This window comes from Coregonus clupeaformis, chromosome 28, assembly GCF_020615455.1.
Source record: "Coregonus clupeaformis isolate EN_2021a chromosome 28, ASM2061545v1, whole genome shotgun sequence".
NCBI classification, from domain to species: Eukaryota; Metazoa; Chordata; class Actinopteri; order Salmoniformes; family Salmonidae; genus Coregonus; species Coregonus clupeaformis.
This window is the reverse complement of record NC_059219.1, coordinates 6,268,067-6,285,560: the sequence shown is the minus strand read 5'-3', so window position 1 is coordinate 6,285,560 and position 17,494 is coordinate 6,268,067. Positions and strand designations below refer to the sequence as shown.

At 42.7% G+C, this 17,494-nt stretch overlaps 1 protein-coding gene across 3 annotated transcripts in view; it reads right to left on the bottom strand.

Annotated features, from left to right (window-relative positions):
- LOC121542703 (tuftelin) overlaps positions 1-17,494 on the bottom strand; it is a 50,679-nt gene that overhangs the window by 20,883 nt on the left and 12,302 nt on the right. Inside the window, exons 3-9 of one of the 3 annotated variants that reach the window (XM_041852199.2) lie at positions 11,992-12,087; positions 11,771-11,857; positions 11,558-11,620; positions 10,993-11,079; positions 8,963-9,073; positions 8,625-8,848; positions 7,930-8,035 (exon numbers count right to left, since the gene is read on the bottom strand). In XM_041852199.2, coding sequence (XP_041708133.1) covers positions 7,930-8,035; positions 8,625-8,848; positions 8,963-9,073; positions 10,993-11,079; positions 11,558-11,620; positions 11,771-11,857; positions 11,992-12,087 — 774 coding nt within the window. Of the gene's footprint in view, positions 1-7,929; positions 8,036-8,624; positions 8,849-8,962; positions 9,074-10,992; positions 11,080-11,557; positions 11,621-11,770; positions 11,858-11,976; positions 12,088-17,494 lie in introns of all 3 variants that reach the window. The other 2 variants (XM_041852198.2, XM_041852200.2) reach the window with 2 other exon arrangements.

Here is a 17,494-nt window from a genome sequence, read left to right as displayed (position 1 = left end):
TCCTGTTATAGCATGTTATAGACCTGTTATAGCTTGTTATAGTCCTGTTATAGCATGTTATAGTCCTGTTATAGCATGTTATAGCATGTTATAGTCCTGTTATAGCACGTTACAGTCCTGTTATAGCATGTTACAGTCCTGTTATAGCATGTTATAGCATGTTATAGTCCTGTTATAGCACGTTCTAGTCCTGTTATTGCATGTTATTGCATGTTATAGACCTGTTATAGACCTGTTATAGCATGTTATAGTCCTGTTATTGCATGTTATAGTCCTGTTATAGCATGTTATAGACCTGTTATAGCATGTTATAGTCCTGTTATAGCATGTTATAGTTCTGTTATTGCATGTTATAGTCCTGTTATAGCATGTTATAGTTCTGTTATAGCATGTTATAGTCCTGTTATAGCATGTTATAGTCCTGTTATTGCATGTTAGTCCTGTTATAGCATGTTATAGACCTGTTATAGCTTGTTATAGTCCTGTTATAGCATGTTATAGTCCTGTTATAGCATGTTATAGCATGTTAAAGACCTGTTAAATCATGTTATAGTCCTATTATATCATGTTATAGACCTGTTATAGCACGTTTTAGTCCTGTTATAGCATGTTATAGTCCTGTTCTAGCATGTTCTAGTCCTGTTATAGCAAGTTATAGTCCTGTTATAGACCTGTTATAGCATGTTATAGTCCTGTTATAGCTAGTTATAGTCCTGTTATAGACCTGTTATAGCATGTTATAGTCCTGTTATAGCATGTTATAGTCCTGTTATAGCATGTTATAGACCTGTTATAGACCTGTTATAGCATGTTATAGCATGGTATAGACCTGTTATAGACCTGTTATAGCATGTTATAATAATATAATAATATAATATGCCATTTAGCAGACGCTTTTATCCAAAGCGACTTACAGTCATGCGTGCATACATTTTTGTGTATGGGTGGTCCCGGGAATCGAACCCACTAACTTGGCGTTACAAGCGCCGTGCTCTACCAGCTGAGCTACAGAGGACCACATTGTCCTGTTATAGCATGTTATAGTCCTGTTATAGCATGTTATAGCATGTTATAGACCTGTTATAGCATGTTATAGACCTGTTATAGCATGTTATAGTCCTGTTATAGCATGTTATAGACCTGTTATAGCATGTTATAGTCCTGTTATAGCATGTTATAGTTCTGTTATAGCATGCTATAGTCCTGTTATAGCATGTTATAGTCCTGTTATAGCATGTTATAGTCCTGTTATAGCATGTTATAGTCCTGTTATTGCATGTTATAGTCCTGTTATAGCATGTTATAGACCTGTTATAGCATGTTATAGACCTGTTATAGCATGTTATAGCCCTGTTATAGCATGTTATAGTCCTGTTATAGCATGTTATAGACCTGTTATAGCATGTTACAGTCCTGTTATAGCATGTTATAGCATGGTATAGACCTGTTATAGTCCTGTTCTAGCATGTTACAGTCCTGTTCTAGCATGTTCTAGCATGTTATAGACCGGTTTGTGCATGTTATAGACCTGTTATAGCATGTTATAGTCCTGTTATAGACCTGTTATAGCATGTTACAGTCCTGTTATAGCATGTTATAGCATGGTATAGACCTGTTATATCATGTTATAGACCTGTTATAGCATGTTATAGTCCTGTTATTGCATGTTATAGACCTGTTATAGCATGTTATAGTCCTGTTATAGCATGTTACAGACCTGTTATAGCATGTTACAGTCCTGTTCTAGCATGTTATAGACCTGTTATAGCATGTTATAGACCTGTTATAGCATGTTATAGTCCTGTTATAGCATGTTATAGTCCTGTTATAGCATGTTATAGACCTGTTATTGCATGTTACAGTCCTGTTATAGCATGTTATAGCATGGTATAGACCTGTTATAGTCCTGTTCTAGCATGTTACAGTCCTGTTCTAGCATGTTCTAGCATGTTATAGACCGGTTTGTGCATGTTATAGACCTGTTATAGCATGTTATAGTCCTGTTATAGACCTGTTATAGCATGTTACAGTCCTGTTATAGCATGTTATAGCATGGTATAGACCTGTTATATCATGTTATAGTCCTGTTATAGCATGTTATAGTCCTGTTATTGCATGTTATAGACCTGTTATAGCATGTTATAGTCCTGTTATAGCATGTTATAGACCTGTTATAGCATGTTACAGACCTGTTATAGCATGTTACAGTCCTGTTCTAGCATGTTATAGACCTGTTATAGCATGTTATAGACCTGTTATAGCATGTTATAGTCCTGTTATAGCATGTTATAGTCCTGTTATAGCATGTTATAGACCTGTTATTGCATGTTACAGTCCAGTTATAGCATGTTATAGCATGGTATAGACCTGTTATAGCATGTTATAGACCTGTTATAGCATGTTATAGTCCTGTTATTGCATGTTATAGACCTGTTATAGCATGTTATAGTCCTGTTATAGCATGTTATAGACCTGTTATAGCATGTTACAGTCCTGTTCTAGCATGTTATAGACCTGTTATAGCATGTTATAGACCTGTTATAGCATGTTATAGTCCTGTTCTAGCATGTTACAGTCCTGTTCTAGCATGTTATAGACCTGTTATAGCATGTTATAGTCCTGTTATAGCATGTTATAGTCCTGTTATAGCATGTTATAGACCTGTTATAGCATGTTACAGTCCTGTTATAGCATGTTATAGCATGGTATAGACCTGTTATTGCATGTTATAGTCCTGTTATAGCATGTTATAATCCTGTTATAGCATGTTATAGACCTGTTATAGCATGTTACAGTCCTGTTATAGCATGTTATAGCATGGTATAGACCTGTTATAGCATGTTATAGTCCTGTTCTAGCATGTTACAGTCCTGTTCTAGCATGTTATAGACCTGTTATAGCATGTTATAGACCTGTTATAGCATGTTATAGTCCTGTTATTGCATGTTATAGACCTGTTATAGCATGTTATAGTCCTGTTATAGCATGTTATAGTTCTGTTATAGCATGTTATAGTTCTGTTATAGCATGTTATAGTCCTGTTATAGCATGTTATAGTTCTGTTATAGCATGTTATAGTCCGTTATAGCATGTTATAGACCTGTTATAGCATGTTATAGCATGGTGTAGACCTGTTATAGCATGTTATAGACCTGTTATAGCATGTTATAGTCCTGTTATAGCATGTTATAATCCTGTTATAGCACGTTACAGTCCTGCTATAGCATGTTACAGTCCTGTTATAGCATGTTATAGTCCTGTTATAGCACGTTCTAGTCCTGTTATTGCATGTTATTGCATGTTATAGACCTGTTATAGACCTGTTATAGCATGTTATAGTCCTGTTATTGCATGTTATAGTCCTGTTATAGCATGTTATAGACCTGTTATAGCATGTTATAGTCCTGTTATAGCATGTTATAGTTCTGTTATTGCATGTTATAGTCCTGTTATAGCATGTTATAGTCCTGTTATTGCATGTTAGTCCTGTTATAGCATGTTATAGACCTGTTATAGCTTGTTATAGTCCTGTTATAGCATGTTATAGTCCTGTTATAGCATGTTATAGCATGTTAAAGACCTGTTAAATCATGTTATAGTCCTATTATAGCATGTTATAGACCTGTTATAGCACGTTTTAGTCCTGTTATAGCATGTTATAGTCCTGTTCTAGCATGTTCTAGTCCTGTTATAGCAAGTTATAGTCCTGTTATAGACCTGTTATAGCATGTTATAGTCCTGTTATAGCTAGTTATAGTCCTGTTATAGACATGTTATAGCATGTTATAGTCCTGTTATAGCATGTTATAGTCCTGTTATAGCATGTTATAGACCTGTTATAGACCTGTTATACCATGTTATAGCATGGTATAGACCTGTTATAGACCTGTTATAGCATGTTATAATAATATAATAATATAATATGCCATTTAGCAGACGCTTTTATCCAAAGCGACTTACAGTCATGCGTGCATACATTTTTGTGTATGGGTGGTCCCGGGGATCGAACCCACTAACTTGGCGTTACAAGCGCCGTGCTCTACCAGCTGAGCTACAGAGGACCACATTGTCCTGTTATAGCAGGTTATAGTCCTGTTATAGCATGTTATAGCATGTTATAGACCTGTTATAGCATGTTATAGACCTGTTATAGCATGTTATAGTCCTGTTATAGCATGTTATAGACCTGTTATAGCATGTTATAGTCCTGTTATAGCATGTTATAGTTCTGTTATAGCATGCTATAGTCCTGTTATAGCATGTTATAGTCCTGTTATAGCATGTTATAGTCCTGTTATAGCATGTTATAGTCCTGTTATTGCATGTTATAGTCCTGTTATAGCATGTTATAGACCTGTTATAGCATGTTATAGACCTGTTATAGCATGTTATAGCCCTGTTATAGCATGTTATAGTCCTGTTATAGCATGTTATAGCATGGTATAGACCTGTTATAGTCCTGTTCTAGCATGTTACAGTCCTGTTCTAGCATGTTCTAGCATGTTATAGACCGGTTTGTGCATGTTATAGACCTGTTATAGCATGTTATAGTCCTGTTATAGACCTGTTATAGCATGTTACAGTCCTGTTATAGCATGTTATAGCATGGTATAGACCTGTTATATCATGTTATAGACCTGTTATAGCATGTTATAGTCCTGTTATTGCATGTTATAGACCTGTTATAGCATGTTATAGTCCTGTTATAGCATGTTATAGACCTGTTATAGCATGTTACAGTCCTGTTCTAGCATGTTATAGACCTGTTATAGCATGTTATAGACCTGTTATAGCATGTTATAGTCCTGTTATAGCATGTTATAGTCCTGTTATAGCATGTTATAGACCTGTTATTGCATGTTACAGTCCTGTTATAGCATGTTATAGCATGGTATAGACCTGTTATAGCATGTTATAGACCTGTTATAGCATGTTATAGTCCTGTTATTGCATGTTATAGACCTGTTATAGCATGTTATAGTCCTGTTATAGCATGTTATAGACCTGTTATAGCATGTTACAGTCCTGTTCTAGCATGTTATAGACCTGTTATAGCATGTTATAGTCCTGTTCTAACATGTTACAGTCCTGTTCTAGCATGTTATAGACCTGTTATAGCATGTTATAGACCTGTTATAGCATGGTATAGACCTGTTATAGCATGTTATAGACCTGTTATAGCATGTTATAGTCCTGTTATTGCATGTTATAGAATTGTTATAGCATGTTATAGTCCTGTTATAGCATGTTATAGACCTGTTATAGCATGTTATAGACCTGTTATAGCATGTTATAGCATGGTATAGACCTGTTATAGCATGTTATAGACCTGTTATAATAATATAATAATATAATATGCCATTTAGCAGACGCTTTTATCCAAAGCGACTTACAGTCATGCGTGCATACATTTTTGTGTATGGGTGGTCCCGGGGATCGAACCCACTACCTTGGCGTTACAAGCGCCGTGCTCTACCAGCTGAGCTACAGAGGACCACATAGTCCTGTTATAGCATGTTATAGTCCTGTTATAGCATGTTATAGACCTGTTATAGCATGTTATAGACCTGTTATAGCATGTTATAGACCTGTTATAGCATGTTATAGTCCTGTTATTGCATGTTATAGTTCTGTTATAGCATGCTATAGTCCTGTTATAGCATGTTATAGTCCTGTTATAGCATGTTATAGTCCTGTTATTGCATGTTATAGTTCTGTTATAGCATGTTATAGTCCTGTTATAGCATGTTATAGTCCTGTTATAGCATGTTATAGTCCTGTTATAGCATGTTATAGACCTGTTATAGCATGTTATAGACCTGTTATAGCATGTTATAGTCCTGTTATAGCATGTTATAGTTCTGTTATAGCATGCTATAGTCCTGTTATAGCATGTTATAGTCCTGTTATAGCATGTTATAGTCCTGTTATAGCATGTTATAGTCCTGTTATTGCATGTTATAGTCCTGTTATAGCATGTTATAGACCTGTTATAGCATGTTATAGACCTGTTATAGCATGTTATAGCCCTGTTATAGCATGTTATAGTCCTGTTATAGCATGTTATAGCATGGTATAGACCTGTTATAGTCCTGTTCTAGCATGTTACAGTCCTGTTCTAGCATGTTCTAGCATGTTATAGACCGGTTTGTGCATGTTATAGACCTGTTATAGCATGTTATAGTCCTGTTATAGACCTGTTATAGCATGTTACAGTCCTGTTATAGCATGTTATAGCATGGTATAGACCTGTTATATCATGTTATAGACCTGTTATAGCATGTTATAGTCCTGTTATTGCATGTTATAGACCTGTTATAGCATGTTATAGTCCTGTTATAGCATGTTATAGACCTGTTATAGCATGTTACAGTCCTGTTCTAGCATGTTATAGACCTGTTATAGCATGTTATAGACCTGTTATAGCATGTTATAGTCCTGTTATAGCATGTTATAGTCCTGTTATAGCATGTTATAGACCTGTTATTGCATGTTACAGTCCTGTTATAGCATGTTATAGCATGGTATAGACCTGTTATAGCATGTTATAGACCTGTTATAGCATGTTATAGTCCTGTTATTGCATGTTATAGACCTGTTATAGCATGTTATAGTCCTGTTATAGCATGTTATAGACCTGTTATAGCATGTTACAGTCCTGTTCTAGCATGTTATAGACCTGTTATAGCATGTTATAGTCCTGTTCTAGCATGTTACAGTCCTGTTCTAGCATGTTATAGACCTGTTATAGCATGTTATAGACCTGTTATAGCATGGTATAGACCTGTTATAGCATGTTATAGACCTGTTATAGCATGTTATAGTCCTGTTATTGCATGTTATAGAATTGTTATAGCATGTTATAGTCCTGTTATAGCATGTTATAGACCTGTTATAGCATGTTATAGACCTGTTATAGCATGTTATAGCATGGTATAGACCTGTTATAGCATGTTATAGACCTGTTATAATAATATAATAATATAATATGCCATTTAGCAGACGCTTTTATCCAAAGCGACTTACAGTCATGCGTGCATACATTTTTGTGTATGGGTGGTCCCGGGGATCGAACCCACTACCTTGGCGTTACAAGCGCCGTGCTCTACCAGCTGAGCTACAGAGGACCACATAGTCCTGTTATAGCATGTTATAGTCCTGTTATAGCATGTTATAGACCTGTTATAGCATGTTATAGACCTGTTATAGCATGTTATAGTCCTGTTATAGCATGTTATAGTCCTGTTATAGCATGTTATAGTCCTGTTATAGCATGTTATAGTCCTGTTATAGCATGTTATAGTCCTGTTATTGCATGTTATAGTCCTGTTATAGCATGTTATAGACCTGTTATAGCATGTTATAGACCTGTTATAGCATGTTATAGTCCTGTTATAGTCCTGTTATAGCATGTTACAGTCCTGTTATAGCATGTTACAGTCCTGTTATAGCATGTTATAGCATGGTATAGACCTGTTATAGCATGTTATAGTCCTGTTCTAGCGTGTTACAGTCCTGTTCTAGCATGTTATAGACCTGTTATATACCTGTTCTAGCATGTTATAGACCTGTTATATACCTGTTATAGCATGTTATAGTCCTGTTATAGCATGTTATAGTCCTGTTATAGCATGTTATAGTCCTGTTATAGCATGTTATAGCATGGTATAGACCTGTTATAGCATGTTATAGACCTGTTATAGCATGTTATAGTCCTGTTATTGCATGTTATAGACCTGTTATAGCATGTTATAGTCCTGTTATAGCATGTTATAGACCTGTTATAGCATGTTACAGTCCCGTTATAGCATGTTATAGTCCTGTTATAGCATGTTATAGACCTGTTATAGCATGTTATAGTCCTGTTATAGCATGTTATAGACCTGTTATAGCACGTTATAGTCGTGTGTGTGTGTGTGTGCGTCTCACCTGTTCGATCATGTGTCTGACTTTCCTCTGCTGGCTCTTCAGCATGTCATCTAGATGATGGATCTTCTCCTTCAGAATGGCCAGCTCCTTCTCCAACTGCTCTGACCTGAGAAGAACACACAGTGTGAGTGGCTGAGAACACTCCTTGTCTATATGTGTGTGTATGTTTGTTTGTGTTTATGTGTTTGTGTGTGTGTGTGTGCTCAAATCATGTACACAGATTTGCAGATGTTATCGCAGGTGCAGTGAAATGCTTGTGTTTCTATCTCCAACAGGGCAGTCATTTCTAATAATACAATAACAATACACACATAATCAAAATAGTAAAAAAAATACAATAAATTACGAAATACCAGAATGAGCAATGTCAGAGGTGTTTATGTGTGTGCTCTGTGTGTGTGTGTGTGTTCTGTGTGTGTGTGTGTGTTTTGGTGTTTATGTGTGTGTGTTTTGGTGTTTATGTGTGTGCTCTGTGTGTGTGTGTGTGTGTTTTGGTGTTTGTGTGTGTGCGCTCTGTGTGTGTGTGTGTGCTCTGTGTGTGTGCTCTGTGTGTGTGTGCTCTGTGTGTGATATCTGTGTGTGTGTGTGTTTTTCTTGATGTTTATGTGTGTGATCTGTGTGTGTGTGCTCAAATCACGTACACAGATTTGCAGATGTTATCGCAGGTGCAGTGAAATGTTTATTCTCCTCCTCACCTCTGCTCCTCGTTCCTGCCCTCCTCTCTGATCTTGCGTAGTTCTCTGAGTTCCTCCTCTCTGTTCCTCAGTGTGTCTCGTAGGGCTTGGCTCTCCTGCGCCATACCTCCCAGCAGCCTCTGGAGCTCCTCAATCCTCTGGTCCTTCCTCTCACTCCCCTCCTTCACCTCCTCCAGCTTCTCCCTTTGCTCCCCCAGACGCTGGCGCAGATCCACACCCTCAGCCTGGACAGGAAAAGGACAGAGAGTTAGGTTATAGCATTTCATAATGTACAGCACTTTGGTGTGTGTGTGTGTGTGTGTGTGTGTGTTATGTGTGTGTGCGTGTGCGTGTTTTACCTGCAGTCTATCTCTCTCCTCCTGGTGTTTCTTCTCGGCCTCCTGTAGCTGAGCGTACAGACGCTTACTGACATCCCTCATCTTCGCCCTCTCCGCCTCTTCCTCCCCTTCCTGAGGACAGAGAGAAAGAAAGAGGGAGGGGGAGGGAGGGATGAAAGGATGAAAGAGGGAATAAAGGAACCGTTAAACTGTGAAAAACCTTATAAACACAGTTTCCATTGATTTAAGTGAAGCTCCAAGAATCCACTAATATCCTGTTCATAAACTCATTCAGCCAACTGACTGATCATAGTACTGTAAACTCCTGACTCCCCCGGTTCAGGGTAGTACTCTGTTGTATAGTGTTGTTGTGCAGTACTGTATTGTAAAGCATTGTGCAGTACTGTATTGTATAGTATAGTGTTCGTCTCGGGCCTACCAACACCTGTGCCAATATATCCTCCAAACACCGGCTTCTCTGGCATTATCGCGTAAGTATAGTATTGTGTAGTACTGTCTAGTACTGTATTGTATTGTGTTGTGTAGTATTGTGCAGTACTGTATTGTATTGTACAGTGTTGTGTAGTATTGTATTGTATTGTGTTGTATAGTACAGTGTTGTGTAGTATTGTATTGTATTGTGTTGTATAGTACAGTGTTGTGTAGTATTGTATTGTATTGTGTTGTATAGTACAGTGTTGTGTTGTGTAGTATTGTATTGTATTGTGTTGTATAGTACAGTGTTGTGTAGTATTGTATTGTGTTGTATAGTACAGTGTTGTGTAGTATTGTATTGTATTGTGTTGTATAGTACAGTGTTGTGTAGTATTGTATTGTGTTGTATAGTACAGTGTTGTGTAGTATTGTATTGTATTGTGTTGTATAGTACAGTGTTGTGTAGTATTGTATTGTATTGTGTTGTATAGTACAGTGTTGTGTAGTATTGTATTGTATTGTATAGTACAGTGTTGTGTAGTATTGTATTGTATAGTACAGTGTTGTGTAGTATTGTATTGTATTGTGTTGTATAGTACAGTGTTGTGTAGTATTGTATTGTATTGTGTTGTATAGTACAGTGTTGTGTAGTATTGTATTGTATTGTGTTGTATAGTACAGTGTTGTGTAGTATTGTATTGTATTGTGTTGTATAGTACAGTGTTGTGTAGTATTGTATTGGTTTCTCAGCGTTGATTCTACTGTAGTGGGAGCGGCTCTGCCATTTGTTTACACAGGTGAATCATATTAATGACAACAGAGAGAGAGAGAGAGAGAAAAATATGAGGAAATGGAAAATGCAAATAATTACAGAATAATCTATTTTTACATTTCAATGACTGACAGGGAGTGTGAGAGAGTGAGAGAGTGAGGTGTGCGTGTGTCTCTATGTGTCTTGTGTGTCATAGCAGCGGTTACAAAGGGAGATATTTTGATGAAGTAAGCCAAACAAAGGTGAACGTTTTCCACTCATATTTCTGTAACACCAACTGCTCCTCATGTATCATTCACACGCCGCACGCACACAAACTGCTAAAGTTAGCCCTATTCACTCTTTTGAAAAGGTTCCTGAATCCTGACATGAATAGCTTTGGGACCGCCCATTACCTGTTTGGCCTCAAGACCAAACCAAAGCTATTAAATGGCCATCTGTGGAATGTAGAACAATGGAGGGAGAAGAACACTAACACACCAAATAACACAGCAGGAGAGGAGAGGAGGAACAGACTGTACCAGGCCTTCCTGCTCTCTCTCCTGGGGGGTGTACCTCTCCCTCTCCCTCAACTCTTTCCCTCTCTGTATTTATGAATACACACATAAACACTAAAATGGACACACTAACACACACACAGTGAACCATGCCGATGATCTCACATTGCGAACAGGACTGGGTCAGTCTAAGACCTGATATGTAATAATAAATATATAGGTATTTTACACACACACACACACACACACACACACACACACACACACACACACACACACACACACACACACACACACACACACACAGGTTCATGTGGGGGGTATAGGGCATGTGAAAAGCCCCTCACCTGTCCATCATCTTTAGCCCCTCCCTTTGAGGAAGAAGAGCTGTTCTGATTGGAGGGAGCGCTGACTCTGTAGCCACTAGCAGGAAACTGGAGGGAGAGAAGGATGAAGGAAGATAGGGAATAGTGAGGGATGGACAGAACGAGGAGATATGAGACATTTAGGTAGAAGTGACACACATAGGACATATTGCATATGTCATCATTAGGTATCAAAATGAATGATGACACTAAACAACTGGTTCCATAAGAACACGTGTACATAAACATTATAAATGTGTTCCATAAGAACACATGTACACATAAACATTATAAATGTGTTCCATAAGAACCATGTACACATAAACATTATAAATGTGTTCCATAAGAACACGTGTACACATAAACATTATAAATGTGTTCCATAGGAACACGTGTACACATAAACATTATAAATGTGTTCCATAAGAACACGTGTACACATAAACATTATAAATGTGTTCCATAGGAACACGTGTACACATAAACATTATAAATGTGTTCCATAAGAACACGTGTACACATAAACATTATAAATGTGTGCACATACATTGTGTTGTCCTTTGTTCTTGGTTGCCATCTGTTCCCTCAGGGTCTTCAGACAGTATCTCACCTGAGCAAAACACACACACACACATCTGTGTTACTGAGAGACTCACACGTAGAGCGAGAGCGAGAGCGAGGGAGAGGGCGAGGGCGAGGGAGAGGGAGAGGGAGAGGGAGAGGGAGAGGGAGAGGGAGAGCGAGAGAGTATGTGTCTTACCTCCTGTATCTGGGAGACTTCCTCTGACAACATCTTGAGGCTCTGCTGGTGTCTCTGCTGCTCCTGTCTACGATCCTCCAGATACACCTGCAACACATTACACACACATTACACACACATTACACATTACACACACATTACACACACATTACACATTACACACCTGAACTGGTTATCTTTAACCATCAAAATGAAGCCCCACCCACCTTGATGATCTCAACCTTTTCAGCCTTCTCCTCAGAGGGTTTGATTGGTTCAGGCTTCAGAGCAGGCCTCTCACTGGCTGGCTGCACCAGAGCAAACGCTCGTCCGATTGGCTGAAAAATCAGAGAGGGAGAGGAGTTAGATTGTGATACTGTGGAATAGTGTGAACATATTTCCAAGTCTCCAGCATATGTGAACGATTAGTTACCGGAGTGTAACTCCAGTTCTATGAGTGGAGCGGAGCCCCATAGGGGAGCTCTGCTCCTAGTGGTTTACCCTCTGCCGTAAGGCAGCAGCAGCCTGAGACAAAATTATGCACACACCTACAGCCAATAGGAGTACAGGTGTCCCTATAAGAGGGGGTGCCTCCCCTCAATCAGCCTCCCGAGATATTTTTCTTCAGCGAGACTAGAGAGGGTCGGCAGGGCCTTGGTCCTATGGGGCTCCGCTCCACTCATAGAACTGGAGTTACACTCCGGTAACTAATCGTTCTATATCGTGGAGCTCCCGCCCCATAGGGGAGCTCTGCTCCTAGTGAGTTTAAGGCGGAGCGTAGCGCTCCCAAAATGTACTCCCTGCCGAGCCTAACACTTCCCATCGAAGCGAGAAAGTCAAGCCTAGCAATGGCTGCAACCGAGTCCCGCAGTACTGCAACTAAAAACCCCTACGGGCGTCACAATATACCGCGTCATCGGTTAAAAGACCCGCCCCACCTAGTCCAATGGCAATGCCAATGACTAGTGGGCAGATCACCAGAATAGAAGCCATACTAATCTGTACTAGCAGATAGATGTGCCTCAATATCCTGTGAAAACACTACCGACCACTAATGGAATGACACCAGTGTCACTCTACATTGTAACCCGCGGTAGACCGCCTCACTCACTCAATGGAATCCCAGAGATTAGTGGGCAGGAACAAAAACATGAGTCATACTAACTGAACAAGCAGATAGATGACCTCACATTCTGTTAATCAACGCATGCCTCTACTGTACTGACCCTGTCAGTCAGGATTCATGCCACAAAATATGTTTTCTTATCCAAAGCGGACCTGATGGAAACCCTGTCCATAGTCCTGCTTTTCCCTCTCTTCCTAACTCCAGATCTCCCTTCAGCTATGCTGAGTACAGACCGAGCCAAAGAGTTAGAAAACACATCTGTCAAAAACACGTCTTCCCTAACCAAAGCGGACCTGATGGAAACCTGTGTCCACAGTCCTGCTTCTCCTCTCTTTCTTGCTCAAGATCTCCCTTCAGCCACGCTGAGTACAGATCGAGCCAGAGAATTAGAAGACATATCTAAGAGATAGAAACGGATAAATGGAGACGAGCGTCGACCAGGATGCTGCTCTACAGATATCCTCTACTCCTGTTCCTCTAAAAGGGCAGTAGGAGCCGCTACTCCACGAGTGGAGTGAGCTCTGATACCCTGAGGCAATTGCCGCCCTGCTACCTCATAAGCTGTCTCAATGCCTTCACAAAGCCAGTGAGACAGCCTCTGTTTTGAAAGTGGTCTACCTAGTGCAGCCGCACCGTGACACACAAACAACTGAGGTGATGACCTAATCGCTGCTGTGCGCTCGACGTAACACGCCAAAGCGCGTACCGGGCACAGGCGATGGAGCTTCTCCTCACTCCTCTCTCTATGAGGAGGAGGAGAAAAAGCCCACAGCTCCACGGTCTGTGACCTATATGAACTCTTAATAACCTTAGGCACAAATGCCGGGTTAGGACGTAACACTGCTCTGCTCAGGTCACCATTGATGGCCAGGCAGTCAGGTCTCGTCGAAAGAGCACACAAATCACTGACCCGCTTAGCTGTAGTCAAAGCGAGCAACAGTGCTGTCTTGATAGACAGCATCTTGAGGGGTATTTGATTCAATGGCTCGAACGGCGACTTACATAGCGCTTCGAGTACCAAAGCCAAATCCCACTGAGGAAGCGTGACTCTAGGTGTTGGCCTAAGTCGCGCGTTCCTAATAGGAAGCGTTTTACTAGAGGGTGACTAAAGACATTGTCTCTGCCAAAACCCTCATGACAAGCTGAAATCGCTGCTGCAAACACTCTAATCGTGGCAGCCGATTTTTGCTTATCAAACATGAGCTGCAGAAAAGAGAGAATACTCTCCACCTGACAGCTCATGGGGTCCACACCTTGTGTGACACACCATCGTGAAAACACGTTCCATCTACTGGCATACATCTTAGAAGTGGAACTGGCACGTGAACCCTGTATGGTCCTGATCACTGCATCAGATAACCCACGGCGCTCTAGCCTGTCCCTCTCAGCAGCCAGGCCTTCAGTGGTTGGCCGATTATGGGCCATTTCCCTATCGCGCCAGCCGCCTGAGACAACGCGTCCCGTCGATGTGGAATTGGCCAAGGTGGCGCAATCAACATCTGACTCATCTCCGCAAACCACGGAGCCCCCGGGCGATCGGGCGCTATCAGTATCACTGACAGCCCCCCTGACCTCACCCTGGCTAGCAGTGGGAGAATGCAGGACAGCGGAGGGAATGCATACAGGAGAACTCTCGGCCACGGTTGGTGCGCAAAGGCGTCCCTTCCCAGTGGCGGTTCGTCCTGTTCACTCAGAGAGAACCACAGAGGACATTGCGCGTTCACGCGTGACGCGAATAGGTCCACCTCGGCTCTCCCGAATTGTTCCCAAATCTGGAGAACAATGTCTGGATGCAGACACCACTCGTCGTCTCGAGGACCCCCTCTTGACATGAGGTCTGCTCCTACGTTCAAGTAGCCCGGAATGTGTGCTGCTCTCAATGAGCGAAGGTGCTCGTGAGCCCACAGCCACAATTCCTCTGCCACCCGATGGAGAGCAGGAGACCTGACTCCACCCTGGCGATTTATGTGGGCTACTGTGGTCCGGTTGTCTGACCAGACCAGCACATCGCGACCCCGAAGGGTAGGGCGCAAGTGGGTCAGAACCAGTCGAACCGTTTCCAACTCCAGGAGGTTGATGTGACGACCTGATTGAGGCCACACACCTCCTATCGCTTGTGTCTGACATGTCCCTCCCCATCCCGTCAGGGTCGCATCCGTGAATACTGGGATGTGAGAGGACACCTTTCCTATCGGGACTCCGTGCGTGAGAACGCCGCGAGTTTCTCCAATAGTTTAGGTCTGCACTGAGCGAGAGGGGGAACCACCACCAACCGATGACGTTGACGCAATGGGTCTAGTCTTAGTTAGGGCGAACCATCGCTCGTCCTGCGCATGTGCAGGAGTCCCAGCGGAACCACAGAGTGGGCTGACGACATGAGACCCAAAAGTGACATGATCGACAGCGCCCCGTCACCGTGTGATTCGGACGACACTTCCTTAGGGCTAGCAACAAGGCTACCCTTCGGGGTCCGAAATTCGAGCCCTCATCCTCACAGTGTCTAGCTGTATCCCCAGGTAGACAATCTGATGAGTGGGCCAGGGCGCGCTCTTTTCCCAATTCACAGCGAACCCCAGACTTGTGAGATGCATCACTGTCTGTGTTGTGTGAGTGATCGCCAGCTCTGCTGACGGGGCGAGAACCAGTAGGTCATCCAGGTAGGCTAGTAGCCGTATTCCCTGACGACGTAACGGTTCCAATGCCGCCTCCACACACTTGGAAAATGTGCGAGGTGCCAGGGCGTACCCAAATGGCATCCTCGTGTATTCGTACGCCACCCCTTGAAAGGCGAACGGCAGAAACTTCCTGTGACGCGGCTGAACCGGCACATGAAAGTACGCGTCCTTTAGGTCTATGCTCGTACAAAAGTCCCCTCTCTGGACACATTCCAGCAGACGTTTTGTCGTTAGCATTCGGAAGGGCCGTTTGGTTATGCTCCGTTGAGAATGCGTAAATCCAAAATCGGCCTCACTCCCCCCGTCTTTTTGGGCACTAGGAAATAAGGCGAATATAGCCCTTTGTTCCTTTGCTCCCGGGGAACTACTGTCACCGCCTCCTTCGCCAAAAGTTCCGTAATCTCTGTCATCAGAGCGGCCACTTTGTCTGGCGTTTTCATCACAGTCTCCACCACTCCCCTGAACGGGGGTGGGGTCCGGTGGAATTGGAGAGCATAACCCTTCTGCAACGTCTGTTCTAGCCAGCGTGAGAGGGTGCAGCTTCTTCGCCACTGCCAGCAATGCAGAGAAAGTGGCTGGGCGCGAAGCTGTGGTGCATCCAGTAGGAAGGACCTGTATTCCTCTATGGTCCTTACCGCCACTGTTCCCCAACATTGAAGTGGTGGAACAGCCAAGGTGGGCCTCCCGTGAAAGGGAGAGGAAATGCGTTCTGAGAAAGAAAGAGGAGTAGGGACGTCGGTTAAACCCGTAACCTTCGTATTCCTGCCCTCCTTGAACGCATCGCGGGTCTGAATTGCACTGACCGAGGCCACAGCCTGCGGCAGGGCACCATCCCCAGCAAGCGATTGCGTCATCTTAGGTGACTGCAATTCGCTATCAGAGCCCTTCACTACAGTACTCCTAGAAGTCTGTAGTATGAGGTCTCTATGAGGTAAAACAAGGCGGCGCCTTGATACCTTCTTAACTTTCACCTTCTGTGTGTGTTCAACTCTGCACCCCCTGGTGGGCTTGATTCACGCTCAGTGTGGTGAGTACTGGCTCGTTCTGTCAGGGGAGCTGATACTTTGGTTATACCCATAACGCTAGTAATCCTGCCCTCCGTGAACGTAGCATGGGTCTGAATCGCATTAACCGAGACCTTGGTCTGCGATAATGCGCCGTCCCCAGATAGCTGCTGTGTTACAATGCCTGGGGGCGCCGATACTCTGGGCACCTTGGTGACCGCGGTAATCGGGCCCTCTGTGAACGCAGCATGGGTCTGGCTCGTACTAGTGGAGACCTTAGTCTGTACTAGTGCGCCATCCCCAAATAGCGGCTGCGTCCTCATGTCAGAATCTGACCGGGACTGCTGCCTTCTATGTAAAGCACTTCTTATACGTGAAGTGTGATGTGACGACCTGATTGAGGTCTTCTGGATACCTACTCTTAGTGCCTGTTCAGCAACGCACCCTCGGTGGGCTGAACGGCTCTTAGAGTGGTAAGGAAGAGAGGGTGAGATTTGAACGCTCTCGGACGTATTATGGAAAAGAGGCTCTTTTTTGACAAAGTCAGGTGGAGCCAACTCTTTATTAAACACATCAACAAAAGCATTTACATCAGCACCCGTCCCTTCAACCGAAGGGTGGGGGGGGAACAGTGGGCGCGTTCGACACCATCGATGCGTCCTCCATCCTCTCCCCCACGTCCCGTCACGTACGCCTCCTCTTGCCTCCCTTGGAGGGCCAGGTTGGCGTCCTCGTCACCTCCCTCGCCGGCTGTAGTGGGGCTACCGTAGCAGCTGGGAGGGCCGAGCCCGCTCCCTTGCTGCTCGTGGCCGCCGGATGACGCCGATTACGCCGCCTCGTCGTAGACCCCGGTCTACTTAGAGGGGCGGAGGTAGATGGCCTTTGGGGAGGAGGGGGCCGAGTCGTCCTGCCAACGGCAGGTGCTAGGCCAACTGCTTCT